The sequence below is a fragment of the Astyanax mexicanus genome, chromosome 12 (assembly GCF_023375975.1).
Source record: "Astyanax mexicanus isolate ESR-SI-001 chromosome 12, AstMex3_surface, whole genome shotgun sequence".
NCBI classification, from domain to species: Eukaryota; Metazoa; Chordata; class Actinopteri; order Characiformes; family Acestrorhamphidae; genus Astyanax; species Astyanax mexicanus.
Genome location: NC_064419.1, coordinates 41,109,155 through 41,132,921, shown reverse-complemented (window position 1 = coordinate 41,132,921; position 23,767 = coordinate 41,109,155). Strand labels below are relative to the sequence as shown.

At 36.5% G+C, this 23,767-nt stretch overlaps 1 protein-coding gene and 1 pseudogene across 1 annotated transcript; both read right to left on the bottom strand.

Moving 5' to 3' along the window:
* Nucleotides 1–1,101: 1,101 nt before the first annotated feature.
* On the bottom strand, nucleotides 1,102–12,091 carry LOC111192753 (matrix metalloproteinase-9-like; annotated as a pseudogene).
* A 2,193-nt stretch (nucleotides 12,092–14,284) lies between these two features.
* mmp9 (matrix metallopeptidase 9) lies at nucleotides 14,285–23,519 on the bottom strand. The gene is made up of 13 exons (XM_007231931.3): nucleotides 23,208–23,519; nucleotides 21,830–22,068; nucleotides 21,181–21,329; nucleotides 20,143–20,271; nucleotides 19,853–20,026; nucleotides 18,165–18,338; nucleotides 17,882–18,055; nucleotides 17,617–17,772; nucleotides 17,075–17,291; nucleotides 16,410–16,549; nucleotides 16,142–16,292; nucleotides 15,276–15,379; nucleotides 14,285–14,823 (listed from the first exon to the last, which is right to left on the bottom strand). The coding sequence occupies exons 1-13, from the start codon at nucleotides 23,340–23,342 to the stop codon at nucleotides 14,714–14,716; spliced, it is 2,052 nt and encodes a 683-aa protein (XP_007231993.3). The 5' UTR covers nucleotides 23,343–23,519; the 3' UTR covers nucleotides 14,285–14,713.
* Between the last annotated feature and the right edge of the window lie 248 nt (nucleotides 23,520–23,767).

The following is a 23,767-nucleotide window of genomic DNA, read 5'->3' as shown; positions in this document are numbered from 1 at the left end:
TTATACCTACTCTTTTTGGGTAGATATATTTTGGAATTTAGGGAAGAAAATTGGTAAAGACATTCCCATTGAAAGTCACTATATTCTTTATATTTTTAATAACCCTCTATTTAATTGCAATGAATCATTTATTATCAACCTTATTATAATATTACATACATAAAGCTAAAAACTCAAAAAACTGCCATCTTATATATCTTTTATAAACTCTGATTTAAAAATATATTTGCAAACAATTAAGTCAATGGGCCCCTCATTGAATAAAAATGGTAGATCCTTAAATGTTTTAAAGCATTATAATTTAATTTAAATAATATTAAATATTAAATAAATAATAAGAAAAGATAATTTGAGAAATTCTTGTGGCTGTTCATTATTTTTGCAATCTTTTCAAAGGATGAGATGACTGGAATGTTTTCTTTTTTTAGATTATTTTGACAATTCCTCTGGCTTTTTTCTTTTTATTTCTTTCTTCCTTTCTTTATTTACTTATCTTTGACATTGCTGATATGTTGCCGTTACTCTTGTTTCCTGTTTCAATTTATCACTGTACCTATTTGTATAACTAAAAAAAAAACTTAACAGTAACTTAACAGTAACTAATCTAAATTGATGCCATTTTATTTTATATGAAAAAAAAAACACGTTCACTGCAGTAAATAAACAGGTAATATTAAGCTCTAATAGTAAACCTTTTCCTCTGCTTCATTAATACATTTAAATTATACTATCCATAATTAAGTAGATGAAAAAAGCTGTAAAACTGCTAGAATCATCTTGTACTAGATTTCTAAAAACGTTTTGTTTTAAAACTGCCCTAAGTTTCTCTTTGTATGGCTTTGTTCCCATGTTTTGTGATCTATATTAGTCAGTAATTCAGTTAAAATTATTAATAGTTCATTTTATTGTTGATGATTATGGCTTACATGTAATGAAATGAAAACCCAAAAATCAGTGTCTCAGAAAATTACAATATTATATATTATTAAATAAGTTACCAGTTAATACTATTTTGTGTACATTTTTTCATATAAATGATGTGTGTGTTTTCTGTGAAGGAGAAACAGAGTCCATTTAACACTTTATTTTTTTTATTGTGTTTTTTTCTTGCTCTTTTTGAATATATATTTTTTGTTTTAGACTTGATTGGGTAAGGAAATTCCCTTCAAAGTCCTATATATATTGTATATTTTTGACGACCCTTCAAACCCACAGAGAAAAAATCATAGAAAATTTATTTCTATACTCACAAAACTAAATCAGCTATAAAAAAAAAGAAAAGATACCATTGTTACAATCTTGTGTTTATGCAGACCTAAATAATTATATATGCTTACGACAAATTTTTAACAAATTTAAAATAAAAAAATCATAAAATCAATGCTGTTTAGATCCTCGTATTCTTCATATTTCATATAACCTACATAAAATACATACTACATAATAGCCAACTTTTGTTTGTTCATTTTACTGAATTTAGTCAATTCTGTCTGAACACTTCAGGAGGTCGTTTTTCACGAATCCATATTTGTCAAGCTGCCACTTGCTGTTCATCCTCCAGTAGAACTGTTCTCTGCAGAAGTAGAAATGTCCTGAAATGATAGAAATGACAAAAATGATTTTTTTTATTAAGGCAACAAGATAAATGTAATTAAATCAAATGTTAATGAAGCAGTAAACTGACTTTGATTAAAAGCCACGATTATATCTAATAGTCTGAGTCTCACCTTCATAAAGGAACACATCATGAGGATCTGTAGGGACTCCTCTAAAGGCCTGATCAATGAGGCGAGGATATCCCTTATCAATCTGCTGTGTCTTTAAGTCCAGCCTAAAAAAAGAATGATATTTCAGTGTAATGAGTGTAAAAGATTGATAAACCAGCAATAGTATTTTTTTGTGTCAATGACTGTATAAAACAGACACAATAGTTTCATTCCCATCCAGATATGGCCGCACAATATATTGTTTCATCAGCATCATGGCATTGTGGCATTTAATTAAAGGGTACAACTTTTTCACTGGTTAATACACAAAGAAAATTAATTGCATGTTTTTTGTTTTCCATTACAAAAACATGCACTTTATCAATTATTTTATCTGTGATAGATAGAGTGCATTATTAAGTTAGGTAACTGATTTGTAATGAAATCTGTTTGAAATCCTGTATTTTTTTATATCACAATATATATATATATATATATATATATATATATATATATATATATATATATATATATATATATATATATGCACAGATACTTTAACATCACACTACCACTCTACATTCATGATCTCTGCATATACGCTTTAACATTGCACTCCCAATCTGCATCTTTGCACCCTCTGTACTATTATTGCACTTTGTTTATATTTGCGAACATATTACTATATGCTAATTTATATAGTAGTTTGGTATTTATTCCACTTATGTATATATTGTCTGTATACACTACAGTATTCCATGATCTCTGCATATACGCTTTAACATTGCACTCCCTATCTGCATCTTTGCACCCTCTGTACTATTATTGCACTTTGTTTATATTTGCGAACATATTACTATATGCTAATTTATATAGTAGTTTGGTATTTATTCCACTTATGTATATATTGTCTGTATACACTACAGTATTCCACTGTTTACACTGCTCTACACTTTATACCTTAAACTGTATTGCTGCCTCCTGTACATCCACATTGCATTTATGTTAGATACTTCTGTAGATCTAATTATATATTTGTATATTTATATATTTATGCTTATGTATATATACTTATATCTATGCACTTTATGTAAATAACACTGTATATTTCACTTCTGGTTGGATGCTAACTGCATTTCATTGGCTCTGTACTTGTACACTGCACAATAACAATAAAGTTAAATCTAATCTAATCTAATATATGCAGATCTACAAAATATTGCAATGTCACTTTAATGTAAGTTTGTGCTGTTCTAATCCAAAGTCAAAATTGTCCACTATGATGTAAAATTTCCAAAATGAATTTGCATAGTAGAGACAAGAGGTCAAGCTAGACATGCCTTTCTGACTTTTTATTTTCTTGTTTAGTAGGCCTGACCTAATACAAGTGTCTCAGACAGACTTCATTGAGTATAAAGCGCAGCCTGAAGTACCAGAAGCTGAGCTGAGGAAAAATAAGATAAGGAAAATGGCTGTGGTTGCTTCACTTTCGAGAGACGTGTTGCTGTCAGTGTTTTGTACAGTCATTTGTTGGTGCTAATTATTGAACTACCATTCCGAGATATATTATTAAAAGACTTATTTTCTTACCCCCAGAATCTCTTGCCACTAAATAGCAGGACCTTCCCTTTACCCCTCTGCACGGCTCCCTCCACCTTCTGCAGAGTGCTGGGTAATCCAAGTTTCTCAATTCTGCTAGGTCCCTGAACTTTCCTTTCTGAGTAGACCCAGAACTGATTGTCTGTGGAAAAGAAACAAAAGGAAAACAGTACATTTTATTCATCATCCTTATCTTATTCTTATCTGCTCAAACCCAAAATTTTAGGGTCACTGTGGCAATAGGGTACGAATTCCAGGCATCCTAGTCCCTATCCACTTACATCCACTGCTCTGGAGGGATCCCTGGTGCTCTAAAGGCCAGTCGGAGGACATAATTAGAGCCCCAGGATTTGTGTGGTATGGAGAACCCAAACATACGGAGTCCCTAATGTGACATCATGTGGGAATGAGTTCCTAATGTATGGAAACAAGATAAGTAACACGTGGGAAAACCCTTTTGTTTCACAGCTAACAAAGCAAGCAGCTCTCAGGGGTTGTGCTCAATATGACTGCCTGACTATGAAAGAATGTAAACAGGTCTGCATACTGTCTGTGTCTGAGCCAATCAGCTTTCAGTATGAGAATGAAGAGTTTTTTACTAAGAATTATGTCATGTCTCACTGCAGGAGACTCCAAAATATCACCATAATTCGTTCCAAGATAAAAATAAAAATAAAAGCAACCTTAATTATTCTCTTGCTACGACTGAACTGTCTCGTTCCCACGATTTAATTAATAAGTCGTGGCCACAACTTGATTATCTTATTCACATGCCTTAATTGTCTCGTTCCCATGCATTAGGATCTTGTTCCCACGCCTTAATAAGTCATGGCCACAAATTAAGATCTTATTCCCACGCCTTAAAAAGTCATGGCCACGAATTAGGACCTCATCCCCACACCTTAATGAGTGATGGCCATGAATTACGATCTCATTCCCACGCCTTAAAAAGTCATGGCCATGAATTAGGATCTCATTCCCACGAATTAAGATCTCATTCCCACACCTTAATAAGTCATGGCCACGAATTAGGATCTCATTCCCACGAATTAAGATCTCATTCCCTCGCCTTAAAAAGTCATGGCCACGAATTAGGATCTCATTCCCACGCCTTAATAAGTCATGGCCACAAATTACGATCTTGTTTCCAAGCCTTAATAAGTCATGGCCACAAATTAAGATCTCGTTTCTATGCCTTAATAAGTCATGGCCACAAATTAGGACCTCATCCCCACACCTAAATAAGTGATGGCCACGAATTACGTTCTCATTCCCATGCCTTAATAAGTCATGGCCACGAATTAAGATCTTGTTCCCAAGCCTTAATAAGTCATGGTCACGAATTACGATCTCATTCCCACGCCTTAATAAGTCATGGCCATGAATTAGGATCTCGTTCCCAAGCCTTAATAAGTGATGGCCACGAATTACGATCTCATTCCCACGCCTTAATAAGTCATGGCCACGAATTAAGATCTTGTTCCCAAGCCTTAATAAGTCATGGCCACGGATTACGATCTCATTCCCACGCCTTAATAAGTCATGGCCACGAATTAAGATCTTGTTCCCACGCCTTAATAAGTCATGGCCACGAATTACAATCTCATTCCCACGCCTTAATAAGTCATGGCCACAAATTAGGATCTCGTTTCTATGCCTTAATAAGTGATGGCCACGCCTTAGGATCTCGTTCCCATGCCTTAGCGGTTCTGTACAAACGGAATCTCAGAACTTAGACTTTAAACAGCTTTTATGTATAAAGACAAAAATGAAGGAAAATGGAACATGGGAAAGTTAAATATGAATCCAGCAGGTCATGGGTCCTCCTCTTGATAATGACTCAGCTGTACTGAGCCTTGTACTGCTTAATTTGTGAAGAATTGTATAAAATAATTACTAATTATTTATTAATTACTAGGAATGGGCAAAATATAAATATATGTTTTTTTTTTTCATTGGAAGGGCTCCAATAGCACCCCCACGTTCTGCCAGAAGCCCACTTGCACCTGGCTATTTCTTACTGTTCTGTCCATTAATATCATGAACAAGAAGAGTAAAGACAATGTTCTTTACTGTACAACTGATTTGGGCATAGCTCTCAAATCTCAGACATCTCATTTTTACTTCTTATAATCTGACCTACACATTTGTTACCTGCAAAGAAGTAGATCTTTTTGGTCAGAGGATCCTCAAAGGCAGTGTTGATCTTAGCTGGCAGGGCAGGCCACATCACAGAGATGCGGAAAGGGCCGAGTGTTGACTTCCAGTAGAGCCTAAACAGAATTTTATAATTACTTCATCTAAAATTAGTAATAATTATTACTGCCTCCTAATGACCCCAAATCTCTTTCCATAATGGCAGTTATTTTAGTTCTAGTAGCAATCCAAATTATAAAACGTTAAAAGATGGGACATCATGGAAAATGAAAAAGGACAAATAAAGATCTTTCATGATTTGTATGGTCAATTATTTAAAGTGTTAAACAAACCAGATTTTGATTTATATATTTTAGATTCTTCAAAGTAGCACCTCTCTGGATTTTCTCAATCAGCTTTATGAGGTAGAGTCACCTGGAATTCAGGCTTTCAGTTAACAGCTGTGCTGAACTTGTTAAAAGTTAATTACTTGGAGAGTTAGAGTTGGTAAATACAGCTAATAGCCCTATTTGAGTAATGTTTTAATCCATATTATGGGAAGAACAACTTAACTAAGTAAAAAAATAAATACTTTAACAAATGAAGGTCAGTCAACATGAAAAACTGCAGACAGTCACAAAGACGATCAAAAACTTTATGATGAAACTGGCTCTCATCAGGGCTGCCCCAAGAAAGGAAGACCAATGGTTTCCTCTGTTTCTCAGAATGCGTTTGTCAAAGTTTTTCTAGCTTAAGAAACCACAAATTAACAGCACTCTAAGAGTTAAGAGCACCTAAATGCTTTACAGAGTATTTTGGTTTGTTTAACGCTTTTGGATGACTTCAGTATTGATTTACAGTGTAGAAAAAAATTAAAATAACTGAATGAGAAGGTTTTTCCAAGCCTTTGACTGTTATTTTGCATTAAGCTGTTAGAGGGAAAAATGCTGCCTTCAAGACAACATTTTGTCCAAGAACATCCATGCATTTATCAACAAAATAATGCAAAAACACATGCTTTTTTCTGCATTTTCCATACTTTAAATTTTTTTTCTTATTTGGGGATGTAAATTCCAGCTTTGAGTTTGTTAAAGAATGCTTTGACAAGGTTCCCTTAATGAATCTGTTTAATAAATCTTACCCATTTTTGAAAAAATGAAGCTTGCCCTGGATCTCAGTGATGGCATCAAATACGTCCACCTGACAAGCATCCTTAGAGGGGTCCACAGAGGGGGCTGTGGTAGTTGCAGGCTGTGGAGGAGTGGAATTAGGACCTGTTTTGGGGCCTGCAGAAAAAAGGAACGTCCAAAAGAAACCCTTAATGTACTATTTCTCATATTTTGTAAATCCATATATTATTATACTGCTGATCTACATGACTGATTCAGAACCATAGAGATACTGGATGCCCTTGATGTCATCCTCATGCAAATGGAAGTCTGCGACATATTTGTACATGGGGAACATCAGAGCATCTTTGATGTTGGAGTGATCCAGACCAAGAGCGTGCCCAAACTCATGAGCGGCCACCAGGAACAGGCTGTATCCTGTAAAAACAGAAGGTTACAGGTCTCAACAGTTGTTTTAAGGCAGACCTGGACATTGTGTAAGAACGCATGTACTGTACACTGCAAAAAACTAAATCTTAGCAAGTGAAATTTTTTACATTTAAGGCAATAAATCTTATTTTCTTCTCTGATAAGACTTTTTGTCTTACTAAGCATTGTGTTAGTGTTAGATTATTTTGCTTATTTTAGGGATAATTACCTTAATCATTCTTACTTAGAATTTGTACCTTATTTTAAGTCATTTGAACTCAAAATAAGCAAAATCAAGCAGCAATCAAGTTATTCTGATTTTTGTGTCCAAAAAGAGTGACTTTTTTTGCTTGATTTAGGTGTCACTTCAGTCATTTTGAGGTTTTGCCATTGCTTTTTTGTAAGAAATCTTACTAAGAAAATGTAGATTAGCCCATTGGCAGATTTGTTTGCTTAATATACATATATTTGTCTTAATTTGCATATATTTTGTCTAGTTTTTGCCAATGGATTTTTTTGCAGTGTATATTAACAAAAGCATATAACATTATTACTGTCAAATAACTATAATTTACCACTATCTGGACAAAACCCCCATTTTTTGTCCTTGTCGAAGTTGCTGGTTGTGGCGCACCACAGCTGTCTATCTTCCCGGCCTTCACTGGTGCAGGAAGTGTAGGTTTTCCCAGAGAAGGTGAAGGGAAAATGGCAAAGCTCACCATCAGAGTTCCCATCAACCACTGCAGTGTCTGTGGGCCAAATTCAGTACAGTTATCCATCAGTTTTAAGTAAACATCATTGTGTATGTGTATGCCGGATATGTATGGGCTACAGAGAAAAGTCTCTCACCTCTGTTTGGACAGAATCCGTATTTTTTATCAGTGTCAAGTTAGATGTGGTTGCGCACCAGCGGTAACCGTCACTACGTCCTTCTGTGGTGCAGCTGTCAGGTTTTTCCCTGAAACGTGAACGGGAAGACACACTTCGCCCCATTGCTGTTTCCATCAAAAAGTGAACAGGACTGTGGAGAGAAAGACACGTCATCAGAAGCTGTGGGAGAAAAGCAGGATAGCAGGTCTTCAGATTGAGGGTTAAGGCCAGGTTCACACTATGGGCATAAAAAACAGTCTTTTTTCATGCCTCGCATCCATGTCGTCAACATAGCATCGGACAAACAAGGTAGGTATGAAAGCACACCAATGATGGAGCGTACGTTACATTACATTAAACATTCTCCAGACCAGTTAGGACCACTTAATGCTTCAAAAATGTTAGGAACCCAGGCACAGAAAGCTTTGACTGAAATAAGCTTTGAGATTAGAACAGAGAACTTACGCTCGCTGGGGCAGAAGCCATATTTCCTGTCCTTGTCGTAGTTAGCAGTGGTGGCGCACCATGGCAGACCATCAGAAAGGCCATTAGTGGTGCAGGTGGAATAAGACGTCCCCAATAGATGAAAGGAAAGTGGCACATAGCAACATCTCCATTACCATAGCGCGTCTTAACAACTGAAAAAAAACTTGATTTATTATTATTGGAATTAATTGCCTTTTTTGTATCTCTAGGGCAAGCATTAAAAGTAGTCTCTTTTTTTCTAGGCTTCCTTATAAAACTCTATATTGGCTGGGATGCCACATGTGTACGAAATATGCATTACAAATAGACTTGCTTTGGCTAGACTTGTTTCCTGTATGAGAATGAACAAAATACTCTGTATTTAAAGGTATAAAACATCTCAACAGTTAATGCATTCCCTTTTAGTTCACAAAGCTAACTCTAGAGGGAGCTATTTCTGTATATGCAGGCATTTCAGTATTACCACTTTTACATAAATACATCACAGCAAATCTTACCTGATCCGTTGTCAAAGTGAACCTCAACCGGAAACCCTGCACCCAGTGGGTAAGCATGTGCCAGCTGATCGTCTTTTCCTTTAAACGGGACAACGTCTCCATGATCTGGAAAAAAGCACATTTAATCCTGCACTGAATGTGGATCCGATTTCTGACAGAGTTGCTTTTCTGTTTGCATGGACAGTTCTAACCATATGCTGCCAGTCAAATAATGCAATCTGGCAACCACTATCAGACGCAATCCTGATCCTGTCCTCATATCCCATGACTGTTTGACTGTTTGATGGCAAGGAAATTAAAGTATCTTATTCTCCTTGCTTTTAAAATGAACAGCCATAGAATAAGATGTTTCAGTAATTTATATATTTAAGTTAAATAAGGGATCCATATGGAGGACCAAAAATGACATAAGTATAAATAAATAAATGCACATATAAATGTAGAAATAAATAAATATTTAAATAAATGAATAAGAAATGTATTTATTAATTTATTTATTTACCTATACAATTATTTCTGTGTATTTATTAATTAATTAATTTATTTATTTATTTATATGTGCATTTATTTATATATTTATTTATTTATTTATTTCAACATTTATTTATTTATTTCAACGTTTATTTATATACTTATTTATTTCTACATTTATATGTGCATTTATTTATTTATACTTATGGCATTTTTGGTCCTCCATAGATCCATAGTGATGAAAATTGAATGACTCTTCTCAGTGTCATGACGAACCTTTTCTATCAAATGAGATCATGATGTCAGCAGTGCCCTTATAGAGACGGGTGAAGGTCAAGGGCGTGACATCACTCCACACCTTAAAGGCCCTGGTGAAGGCATCGTCTATGAGAGAGGGATCCAGGTCAGGAGAGTAATTCAAGACCCTGCAGAGCAAAACAAGACGAGATATTTAGGACAGGTTTTTGGATGTAAATGGGATGCTCTGTGAGCTCTGTGCAACACTTTACGCTTTCCGGGTCCAAACATACATTTTCCAAAGGCAGCAGATTAAAATTTAATTTTATAAGATGATTTAACTCAAGGATGTACACAACTAAATTAGTCTAACAACGACATGTTTGTAGCTTTCCCTTTACAACATTTTATTTGGCATTACTTTAAAAGATATAGCCTAATTGTTAATTTGAATAATTGTTCGTCGTATTCATAATTTTAAAGTAGATCCAGATTACTTCTGTTCTTTCTTCCAGCAACTCAGATATTTACTTTGGTTGAAATCAAAATTTGTGGTTGTGATAATGTAAACTTAAGCAGTCAAAATGGATCCAATTAAAATATGTCAAAATACGTTTTTGATTTGTCTGAAAAAAAGCAAAAAAAAAAAAATATATATATATTTGTATATCACGTTTTATTTATTAATGTCCTGATTGATTTTTTTAGTGTAGAATCAGGTGAAAACATGAGATGCTGTTTATATTACATTCTAAATGTTTTGCTGATGAAAGGACCAAATGGTAAAATACTACCTGGATTTACTGTTTATTTAAATAAAATGTTAATTTAAATTGTCAATTTGTGTTTGTGTTTACGCACCTAAATCAACCAGTATTCATTTTCACATTTATTTATTTTTATTTATTATTATTTTCACTTTATTTATTTTGTAGAATAGACTGTTTAAAAACTGATAAGACTCTTGCTGTATATGTACATGTGTTTGACATGCTGTTTTGTATTATTATTTTATATTTTAAAAAACTGTTTTTGTTTGAACATCCCCCTACACTGCAAAAAACTAAATCTTAGCACGTGAAATGATTTAACTTCAACCCCTTAAATCTATTTTTTTTTTCTTTGATACATTTTTTTTGTCTTAGTAAGCATTGTGTAAGTGATTGTTATACTTGTAGATTGTTATACTTATTTTAGGAATAATTATTTTATTCAGTCTTACTTAGAACTTATTTTAAACAATTTAAACTCAAAATAAGGACAAAAAGTCACCAGTCAAGTTATTCTGATTCTTGTGTCCACAATTAAGCCACAAAATAAGGGATTTATGCTTGATTTTAGTCTTACTTCACTCATTTTGAGACTTTGTGATTGCTTATTTTGGGAAATCTTACTAAGAAAAATTTGCTCCCACATTGACTCCCGATTCTTTTTGCTTAATTTAAGCATTTACATCTTAATTTACATATATTTTGTCTAGCTTTTGACAATGGATTTTTTTGCAGTGTACTACTTTCAATATAAAATTTAATGTAAAACCCTTACCTGTATGTAATGTTGTTTTGATCACACTTCTGGTCTGTTGGGAAGGTCTGGTAGCTGCGGACATCTGGAACGCCGCAGCGAGGCTGCTTCATGGCGTTTACTGTGGCTTTATCCAGTATTCCAGTTTCCTCCAGGCCAAGCTGCTTCTGCAGCCTCTTCAGAGCTTTAGTGGTGGACACTGACGACTGCAGCCTGCTCTTCTGCTGAACTTCCATATAACCAAAACGCTTCAGGTTAGATACGGCTGTGGAAAAAATTCACTTCAGTCTCTGAGTTTTGAACACTGTTGTTTTATTCTGTAAACTACAGTACAACACTTCTCCCAAATTACAAATAAAAATATTGCCATTTAGAGCATTTATTTGCAGAAAATGAAAAATACGCTGCATTCTGCAGCGTATCCATGTGTGTGTGTTTAACAAGTGGGGGTGTATGCACGCTGGGTGAACCTATAGGAATGGACTGTTGCCTAGGTTTATTTCAGTCAGTAGTGCACCTGTGTTTTCCACCGCCAAAATAGAAACACGCCGAAATTTACCTGAACGAATCTCACTTACAGCCCACCACACCCATCAGTGTAGATTTATTCCTAAACTCTTATGCTATTTTAACGGCGTGGGTGCAAAACAGACTATTGGCGACGTGTAACATAGAGCCCATAGTGTTGTTACTGGGACCCACTTAAGTTTCCAATTGAATATGATATTAGATAAGCAGTACTCACCTCTGCCAGCTCTGTGTCCGTCATATTTTTGATCACGTCCCCTGGGAAGGTCACAAAGACGGATTTGATTGGATGACACCAGACGCTTAAAGCGCAGGTTCCTTGAACCAAGAACGCCACGGCGCTGAGTCTCATAGTGAGAACTTTCCAATCAGCCACTGAACACTGAGAAGAAGAGTCTCCAAAGTCTCAGGTGAAGATCTGAAGATGTGCTGGAGAGATACTGTAGAGATCTGCTGGATGAAGATGCTCTGGAGGATCTGTGGAGCTCTTCAGATCTCCTCTCTGAGCTCTGGATGCTCTTTTTTTGCTCCTGAAGCAGCTCTGGGTCCAGCATTTATAGCCCTAATGAGGATAAGGTCACTTAATCTTTCCTTCTAACTGTTACTTACATTCCCCCTCCCACACTCACATTCACAGTTCAAAAGTTTTTGGAATTTGCCTTTTTTTCTATAAGGAAAGAGAATTCTACAGATCATGAGCTGCTAAAAGGCAGAAAACACCCAAAAGGAAATAGCTGTTATTTTTTAGATACTTTTTTTAGGTATATTAGTTCATCAACTGTACTGTGCAGTGAAATGTTTCTACTATATATATTGTGTAGTGGCACTTGTTGAAATAATATAATAAGGGTTTGTTATTAAAATACTGTGCATTTCAGCCTTTAAAAATGTTAACATTTTAAATTTGTTAAACATTTAAAATGTTAAACATTTTAAGCTTCTGCAGTGTCACAAGATTTATTTCGATCCAGTGTTGCATTAATTTTTCTTGCATTGATGATGGTAGAGTCTGACCGCTGTATAAAGCAGTACTTCTCCAGCACACCCCAAAGATTCTCAATAAGGTTAAGGTCTGGACTCTGTGGTGAACCTTCTCATTCTCATTCTCCCTAAATCATTCCTTCACAATTCCAGCCCCATGAATCCTGACATTGTCATCTTGGAATATGGCCGTGTCATCAGGCTGCTATATTCACACATCTACACCTATTCCACCTTAAATGCTGCAACTATATTCACACAATAACAGATACAGGAGTTGGACAATGAAACTGAAACACCTAGTTTTAGAGCACAATAATTTATTGAGGTGCACATTGAATTGTGCCGTGATTTGATCAGCCGTGGTTTTATGTTTTTTGGATACAATCCGGGTTAGCACCTAAACATCCCATCACAAAACACTGTGATGTAGTTTCTGCATATGAACACAAGATGTCCCTCATGTTGCACAGCATACATTAACCAGGTGCTTACAGCAGTGTGACCAAGAATTTACAAATGCAATGGTGTACAAAATTATTTGTATTTACAAAATGAACCTTCCAGTGATGGAGGGGCACCCTGTCTAGGGGGATTCCTTCAATATGCTCAACGATTTACGGTAGGCCCATAACCACTCTAACCAGGCTAAACAGTAGGTAAGAAGATTATTAGTCCCATTTCCATTCATTTTCCTGTTGAACATGATACAGGCCTAATAGCGGGTACCAGATGGGTTTCAGACAATCCATTTCTGAAGTTGTGCAGGAATGAAAATAAATTCTCAGTACATCCCATCCCAGTGACATACAGGCTATATTCATTACTGCTCAGAATGGACAGTACAGTGGTGATCGTGACTGGTGGCATCTGGCTAGAGCTGCCCATGCCAACAGACAATCAATTTTCAATGCAGGTCAGTGTTGAGAGTTCTTTAGTTTGGGACTTGGGACTTGGCAAAAGTCATGGGTAGGTGTGTGACGAGATCTTGTTGTGTAAGACGTGACGATATTTCTCGTCAAGCTTAAACCTGTCTCGCGGGAAAAAAAACAGTTTAGTGTGGATTTTTTAAGAGGGATCTGGCAACACAGTAGCAATAGCAGCGAGTATGGTGGCTGAGCAGTGAGAGCAGCTCTCAGCAGAAGAGAGTACCCAAAACACCAGAATTAACAGTCTGGCTCCCCTATTCACACCTGAGGCCTGGTACAGCTCATGTAACGTTACTGCCCTGAAGGCTTAAATTAGGGTTGTAGGAGATACAAATCTGCAACCACCCACACACCATGCCTAAAGCGTATTAAGTATCTGAGGCAAGAAGGAATTTAATAAATAATAGCCAGCAGTTAAATATTAGGATTTTTTAGTGATTCCTTAAATGATAGCTGTATCATTGTAAGAATAAACAGCAGAAGCAAGTTAATATTTCTCATGGCAGACCATAATAATGATTGTGTAATTCACTAGAAAAAGACATAATTTCCTTCCAAGTATTTAGTCAGTCACCATCAAGACCGACTTACCCAATAAAAGCGTGATGAAATCCTTTGAAAGTGTGATGAAATGTTCTTTAAAAAAATCTATTTAAAAAACATCTTAATATATATATATATATATAAAATGAATAAAATCCAGTTTAATGGAATAATTAAATGTAACCAGGGAGTCAACACTTGCAATCTCACTAAATAAACAGTCATACATAAAAGAGGGGTTGGTTTAAATTATAAATTTATTGAACAGTCCATATAATAAAATACTACTGATTTTAAAAAAATAAATTAAACAACAGAGAAACATGTTCACATGTGCAAAATTTGGCTACAAAGGCAACAAAAACAAATACAAACAATAGAAATACATAAAGTGATTATAACCTTAATTATCCTTAACCTTAACTGATCATTTGCTCCAGGCAATGACCTCTTAATATCTTACATGACCACATGTTCGTCTTTTAATATGAATTAATTTAATGTACAAACAGACACTGAATTCACTGCAGTGAGTTTCAGTTCTTCCAACAACACTGTACTTTCTTATCTTAAACATATAAATATTTGGGATAGTAGAAACTCCATCCCAGTTGTTTGTGCTTTCCTATCACACAATACTAGTAATAGTAATACTGAGTATAATGGATTCAGTAGTCTGAACACTTCAGGAGGTCGTACTTCACGTATCCGACTCTGTCGACCTGCCGTCTGCTGTTCATCCTCCAGTAGAAGCGATCTCTGCAGAAGTAGAAGTGTCCTGAAAGAGAGAAATTGGAAAAATTAGAATAAGCACTTTCTGGTGTTTTCTGGAGGTCAAACTGGCCTATAATTACATTTAATTTAATTTAATTTAATGACTTCCCACAATAACTAAAAATAAAATGTATGTCTATTTATGTATAATTTAATTCAATTTTCTCCCCAAATTCATATATTTCCTCTATTTCCCAACACTAGGAGGCTGAAGACCAGCTCATGCCTCCTCCAATACATGTGAAGTCAGATTCCACTGATTCAGCATCACTGTGTCGCCAATGCACTCACAGGAAAGCACCGGATCCCTAGCTCTAAAACATCATGTCCAACATCACACTAGGAGTAACTAGGAATAAACCCACCCCAGAGAGTGCATTGGCCAATTGTGCTCTCTCTGACTCTGGGTACTGATGCCGAGCAGCGTGATCTGGTATTCGAACCATCATGTCTCACCTTTATAAAGGAACACATCGTGAGAATCTGCAGGCACGCCTCCGAAGGTCTGGTCAATGAAACGAGGATATCCCCTATCAATCTGCTGAGTCTTTAAGTCCAGCCTGGAGGAATGAACAGAGAGGATATTTTAGTGTAAAGAGTGTGAAAGGCCTGAATAACATGGCCATGTGGGGCTTGTATGGACAGCCCAGAACCTGGGAACCAGAAGGTTGAGTCCACTGGTTTTATGTTGGCATGTGGATGTCAATATAATAAAAATTTTCATTATGAATGGTTCTGCATTTAACTGATGATTGTAGTAATCAAGTAGTCATGTAAACAGTGTTCTCCAGTTTGTTAGATCAGAGAAAAGTGAGATGTGAGATGGGGCCCATTTGTAAAGGCCAAATGGTCCCATTAAAAGGCAAATGTATTTTCATGACTCTTTAAATTGTAGATTCTCACTGAAGGCATCAAAACTATGAATGAACACATGTGGAGTTTTATGTACTTAACAAAATATGACCTGGCCTCCACAGTCACCGGACCTGAACCCAATCCAGATGGTTTGGGGTGAGCTGGAGCACAGAGTGAAGAAGGCAAAGAGCCAACAAGTGCTAAACACTTCTGGGTGTTGGAAAACCATTTCAGGTGACCACCTCTTGAAACTTATTGAGAGAATGCCAAGAGTGTGCAAAGCAGTAATCAGAGCAAAGGGTGGCTATTTTGAAGAAACTAGAACATAAAAAATGTTTTTTTTTTTTAGTTACTTCACCTTTTTTTGTACATTTAAGTACATATCTCCACATGTTTCATGTCTCATGTTTCACCCACATGCCAATGTTGCCTTGGAAAACAAATATGGTACTTTTTGTGATTCTCACCTCCAGAAGCTCTCGCCACTGAAGAGCAGCACTTTGCCTTTACCCCTCTGCAAGGCTCCCTCCACCTTCTGCAGATTGTTAGGTAGGCCAAGTTTCTCAATTCTGCGAGGTCCCTGAACTTGCCCCTCTGAGTAGACCCAGAACTGATTGTCTGTGGAAGAGAAACAAAATGAAAATCTGAGCTATAAATATTGTCCTCTGAATTTGGCGATTCTACTATAATGCCACATTATCTATATGTAAACCGTTATATTATCCACATTTTTACCTGCAAAGAAGTAGATCTTCTTGGTCAGAGGGTCCTCAAACGCAGTGTTGATCTTGGCAGGCAGGGAAGGCCATGTCTCAGAGACGCGGAAAGGTCCCCTGTGTTTCCCGTTGCCTCCGTTGGATGTCTTCCAGAAGTGTCTAAACAGAAATGTAAACAGAAATAAGTCACTTTTAGTTCCTGGGAGTGTTTGAACAACTGTTAATGAACAAATGCATGCTTATGTACAATTCATACATAAGCATGAATTGTGCCCAAGGTGCTCTAATCAGTGTATTTTTCCATATATTTTCATTGCCTGTGTATTAATTGAGCTCCCATCGCCATTTTTTTTTATCAAGGATAAGATCTTTAAAGAACTTGTGAAGGTTCTTCAATCTGAAACTGTGGGGGAACCTTTAAAGGAACTTTAATTTATTGGAGGTTCCTTAAATCACCTTAAGAAGTTCATATATGATGAACAGTTGGTAGAACTGTAGCATACATATTAGGGATCCATGTCCTGATCCAAAACTCACTATATAACCAAAATCACAGGATCAAATTTGTATTGGAATGTATTGAAATATGGAGGAGTGTCTGTCTGTTATCACATCAATATCTAATCATACAACCCTTAGATATCATTCCAAATACAGAAAACACAGATTCGTACTGATTCTTACCCATCTTTGAAGAAATGAAGCTCGCCCTGGATCTCAGTGATGGTGTCAAACACGTCCATTTGACAAGCATCTTTAGAGGGGTCCACAACCGGGGTTGTGGTGGGTACAATGGGAGGAGTAGGCTTTGGTGTTCTACCAGTAGGTTTGGGAGGAGGAACTGGGGAAGATGTGGTGGTTCTTGGCTGGGGAGGAGTGGGGTCAGGGCCAGTTCTGGATCCTGTTGGAAAATAAATTATATATTTTATTTTTGTTTGTCAGTCAATGTACTGCTTCTCATATGTAGAACATATATAGTGCTTTTACAGTGCTGCTTTAAATATTTAATAATGTACTACTAATTGATTACAGTAATCCATGGACTGTAGGTAAATTATTTACCTATTATTTCATTTATATACAGGAACTATTGCTAAACTGATTAAGAAATCATTTAGTTTAGCACACCTTGTGGAGTCCCACACTATTCTAGGTCCAATGAAACTAATGTTAATTGTAAGAGTAATGCTGTTATAAGTAAAGTAAAGACTGATGTGATGTCTTACCATAGAGATACTGGATGCCCTCGATGTCATCCTCATGCAAATGGAAGTCTGCTACATATTTGTACATGGGGAACATCAGAGCATCTTGGATGTTGGAGTGATCCAGACCAAGAGCGTGCCCAAACTCATGAGCGGCCACCAGGAACAGACTGTATCCTGTAAAAACAGAAGGTTACAGGTCTCAACAGTGGTTTTAATTCTAGACACTTACACTGCACAAATGTGTGTTTTTTTGTGCTGACTAAAAAAAAAACATTAAAAGTACCTTTGTCTGGGCAAAATCCCCATTTTTTGTCAGCGTCATAGTTGCTGGTTGTGGCGCACCACAGCTTTCCATCCCCACGCCCTTCACTGGTGCAGGAAGTGTACTTCGTTCCAAGGAAGGTGAAAGGAAACTGGCATGGTTCACCCTCAGAGTTTCCACCAATCACAGCAGTGTCTGTGGGCCAAATTCAGTACAGTTATGCATCAGGTGTAGGTGAGCATCAGTATATATCTGTACGTTGGAGCTGGAGTTGTATAGTCAGTAGGATAAAGGAGAGTCTCACCTCTGTTTGGACAGAACCCGTATTTTTTATCAGTGTCGAAGTTAGATGTGGTTGCGCACCAGCGGTAACCGTCACTACGTCCTTCTGTGGTGCAGCCGTTGTAGGTTTCTCCCTGAAACGTAAACGGGAAGACGCACTCGGCCCCATTGCTGTTTCCATCGAATGTGAACAGGACTGTGGAGACAAGAATAGACACTTTTAGTTTTGAAAAAATGAGTTTTCCCTTGACATGTTAATTTTATATGAATTTGCTTTACATGCCACTGTGCTTGCACTCATTTTAATACCAATATATTGTGCAAATCAATTATACTCTATGTACTGTAGGTGTGGGACAAGAAATCAATATTGCGATATATTGCTTTAACTTGAGACACATTATTAAAACATGGCATCAAATATTAATATTTTTATTGCAAACATCCTAAGAAAGGGGTTCTCAACAGGACCCACATTTTCTCATGGTCATTAAGGCACGACCAACATTTATAGAATACAATCCAAACAAATTTATATAAAAAAATAGCTTTCAAAAACCCAATTCAACATACATATGAACGCAAAGTAAATTTAAGAGCAATTTAATTTAAAAGTGGAGGTGGAACATGACAACTACCTGTATAAAAATATCAAAACTAAATTATAAAACTCAAATAAGGCTACAAAACTAGATGCTTTAACCTAACCTGTCTTTTGTGGAAGTCAGTAAGACAGTGTACCAACAGCTGTGCCGAAATTAGCACCCCCGCCATGTAAAGCATCCCCCTTTTTGGGAGGTGACATGTTTCTTTTTCATTATCTCTAATGAGTCAATGCAGCTTAGAACAGCATCTTGGGTATTTTTTCATTTTTGGCGCATATTTCTAAGTAAAGTTAAAGCCAAGAAGACAGTGGGTGCGAGCTCCAAGAGAGGGGGTGCTTTCCATGGCGGGGTTGCTGAATTCAGCACAATACTGGCAAACAACCCCCATAAATACTTAACTCCTTTAATACTTTTTTCTTTAGATACCCTGAAACAGCTCTGGAAAAAAATAAGATTCCACTTTCTAGTTTCTGAATCAGTTTTTCTGATTTTGCTTTGCTTTGATTTATAGGTATATGTTTGAACACTGTTTAAAATGAACATTGTTGTTTTATTCTATAAACTACAGACAACATTTCTCCCAAATTCCAAATAAAACTATGATCATTTAAAGCATTTATTTGCAGAAAATGAGAAATGGCTGAAGTAACAACCAAGATGGAGAGCTTTCAGACCTCAAATAATGCAAAGAAAACAAGTTCATATTCATATTTTAAGCTTTAAGAGTTTAGAATATCAATATTTGGTGGAATAACCCTGGTTTGTAATCACAGTTTTCATGCATCTTGGCATCATGTTTTCCTCCACCAGTCTTACCCACTGCTTTTGAATAACTAAGCTTGGTTTAATGGCTTGTGATCATCCATCTTATCTTTCTCTTGATTATATTCCAGAGGATTTTTAAGTGCTCTCTTTAATCTTTTCCAGAGCTGTACATCGCAAGATCATGGGCAACATCCCAGTTTTCTTCTGATATAGCATTTCTTTAAACTACCTTTATATGAATATAACTCAAAATTAATGTTGCTTTTTTTATTTCTTGAAAATGTTAACATTGATATTTATCTGTCAATTGATCTAAATGATGTTAAAGATAAGAACTTACGCTCGCTGGGGCAGAAGCCGAATTTCTTGTCATTGTCGTAGTTAGCAGTGGTGGCGCACCATGGCAGACCATCAGAACGGCCCTCGGTGATGCAGGTGGAGTAAGAGGTGCCCTCGAAGATGAAAGGAAACTTGCACAAAGCGCCTTCTCCATTACCATAGCGCGTCTTAACAACTGAAACAACAATATAAAAGCATGTGTTTTTTAGTACATGTATTATCAACACTCTAGAGGGAGCCATTTCTCCATTTTCTTCTTCACAGCTCAGAATCAAGAGAGGAGTCCTTTACCTGGTCCAGTGCCAAGGGTCCAGAATTCATCATCGTCAAAGTGGGCGTCTCCCTGGAGCCCCTCACCTGGAGGATAAGCGTGTGCCAGCAGGCCGTCTTTGCCATCGAATGGGTACGGATCTCCGTGATCTGGAAATAAACAGAGCATGTTTAAACCTTAGTATTTATGTTGCAATTGATACAAATTTGTATTTGTATGGTTTGTATTGTATTTTCTTCCCAATTAAGCTTAGCCCATTAATTAACCCACCCTTTGACTAGGACCCCTATCACTTGCAATGGTACCCAACACCAGGACAGTCAAGACAAATGCATGCCTCCTGCAATACATGTGCAACTAGCCACTGCCTCTTTTTAAACTGTCAGCAATAATGCAGCATCACAAATCAACATTCTTGGAGGAAAATGCAGCTAGACAGCTCTAAAAAATTAACCAACAGATGCCTGTGCCAGCCAGAGTCAAAATAAGAGTGATGCAAGGAGCTCTACCATCCATCTACCACCTACCCACCCAAAAAAAGACACGTTCAATTGTTCTCTCTCGGACTCCGGCTGCTGATGCTAAAGAATCTTGCTTGGTTTGCTTGAAATCTATTTTTTTAAAGATCAAAACAAACCTGCTTTTCCAATCTACCATCCATCTACCATCTACCCACCCAAAAAGAGCATGGTCACTTGTTCTCTCAGACTCCGGCTGCTGATGCTATAGAATGTTGCTTGGTTTGCTTAAAATCTATTTTTTTTAAATCATAACAAACCTGCTTTTCCGATCTACTATCTACCTACCCAAAAAGAGCATGGTCTCTCTCAGTTCTCTCTCGGACTCCGGCTGCTGATGCTAAAGAATCTAGCTTGGTTTTCTTGAAATCTATTTTTTTTTAATCAAAACAAACCTGCTTTTCCAATCTACCACCCATCTACCATCTACCCATCCAAAAAAAGACACGTTCAATTGTTCTCTCTCAGACTCCGGCTGCTGATGCTATAGAATCTTGCTTGGTTTGCTTGAAATCTATTTTTTAAAAGATCATAACAAACCTGCTTTTCCGAAGGAGATCATGATGTCAGCAGTGCCATCATAAAGACGGGTGAAAGTCAAAGGTGTGACATCACTCCACACCTTGAAGGCTCTGGCGAAGGCATCGTCGATAAGAGTCTCTTCCATGTCGGGGGAGTAATTCAAGACCCTACAGAGCACAACAATGTAAAATGGTAAATACTTAACTAAACAAGTTTAACTAAAGCATCCATTGTGCTGATTATTCTTTTCATAAAGTTCATAGTATCACTGTCCAATAAAAAAACTAGTATCTACAAAACGGCAACTTTACAGGAGAGAGAAAAAGATAGAGAGGAAAAAAAAAAATTCTGTTGTGTCAAAAGTTTTGGCACAATGTAAGGGACAGCTTGTCTGTTCAAATTATGTAGTAAATGTACTAAAAATCATCAAAAATGGAAGTACTTTTTAGTTTTTTATTGAGCATCAAAGATCAAGACAATGCTCATACTTATTCATTTCTTATAAACGATATAAAAAAAAGAATTGTAAATCATAGAAACAATTTTTTGTATGTTAAACAACTCATATCTTACCTTATTCATAATTCATGACATATCACTGCTATATGTCATTTCTTACAACAAAGATTAATGTAAAAAAAATCTATATATATATATATAAATGTACCTGTATGTAACGTCAGTGTGATCCCATTTCAGGTCTCCTTCGAAGGTCTGGTAGTTGCGGACGTCGGGAACGCCGCAGCGAGGCTGCTTCATGGCGTTGACGGTGGCTTTATCCAGTGCTCCAGTCTCCTCCAGGCCAAGCTGCCTCTGCAGCCTCTTCAGAGCTTTAGCGGTGGAGACTGATGACTGCAGCCTGCTCTTATCCTGAATCTCCATATATCCAAATCGCTTCAGGTACGTCTGTAGACGAACAATAAAAGAATACATAACAGACCGATTATTACCAGGTGTATTACCAACTTGCGGTTTTCGTAGTTTATTCTTAGTGGAGTCCCACAGGGTTCTATTTTAGGACCAGTTAAATAGATGTTAATTGTGACAGAGGGTCTAGCATGTTAAATCTGTTAACTAAGCACTCTACACTCCACATAAGACTGTTATAAAGCACGTTTGCCAGATTAGATAAAAAAACAAAAACAAGAGGAGAGCACTCTATTATGGACAGAACAATCTGAATTAAATGATATATGTTGCTTGGAAAAGAGAGCAGATTCATCCTAAGTGTGCATAAACTAGTGAGAGTAAGAAATAGTATGATATATGACTAAATAATTTCAGATTTTATCAGATTAGAGTGACAAACAAGACTATAGCACTCTGTTATGGACAAAATAATTTAAATTAAATGGTATATGGTGCTTGGAAAATAGAGCAAATTCATCTTAAGTGTGTATAAACCTGTGAGAGTGAGGTATAGTACACTATATGATTAAATTATGTCAGATTATATCAGATTAGGGTGACAAACAAGACTAGAGCTTGTTACTCTATATGTTGCTTATATAAGCAATATGACTAAATCATGCCAGATTATATCAGATTAGATTGATTGACAAACAGGACTAAAGTAGTCCATTTAGAAGAAACATAATAACAAATAGTAGATTAAACTAAAATTTGGATTGCAAAATAGAGCAAATTTGCATACGCAAATGAGATGTAGTACTATATTTTATATAAGACCATTGTAACAAACACAACTGTGTCATATCAAATTGATAAAGACAAATGGAATGCTTAATTCTAAATAATAAATACAAAAATCTTGTTTTAATTAACTATGTTTCTGGTAAAATAGAGCAGATTCATCCTAAATATGACTAAACCAGTGAAATCTTGTGAGATATATTAAATATAATTATCACATATGTCAGATTATCTTGGCAAACAAGACTAGACTAGTACTATATTATGTGCAACATATTTTCAATTAATCTAAAAAATGCTGTATGGAAAAGACAAAAAGTTAATCCTAAATGTGCATAAATTAGTGAGAGGTATTAAATATTAGATTAATATATAATATAAGAAATGCTCACCTCTGCCAGCTCTGTGTCCGTCATATTTTTGAGCACGTCCCCGGGGAAGGTCACGAAGACGGATTTGATTGGATGGCACCACACGCTTAAAGCGCAGGTTCCTAGAACCATAAACGCCACGGCGCTGAGTCTCATAGTGAGAACTTTCCAATCAGCCACTGAACACTGAGAAGAAGAGTCTCCAAAGTCTCAGGTGAAGATCTGAAGATGTGCTGGAGAGATACTGTAGAGATCTGCTGGATGAAGATGCTCTTCAGATCTCCTCTCTGAGCTCTGGATGCTCTTTGTCTGCTCCTGAAGCAGCTCTGGGTCCAGCATTTATAGCCCTAATGAGGATTAGGTCACTCAGCCTCGCCCCGGTCTGTCACTCGCCTAAACCCTCCCACACACACACACACACACACACACTTAGAGAAACTGTGGGGTGGGTTATTTTGGTGTGTTTTTGAGCACTCCTCCACATATACCAAGACGGGGAATTCCAACAGGAAGTTTATGTATTTTAAACTATCAGTGGTTCTTGCATTACTACATTTACAGTGTGCTTAGATTATGGCCTT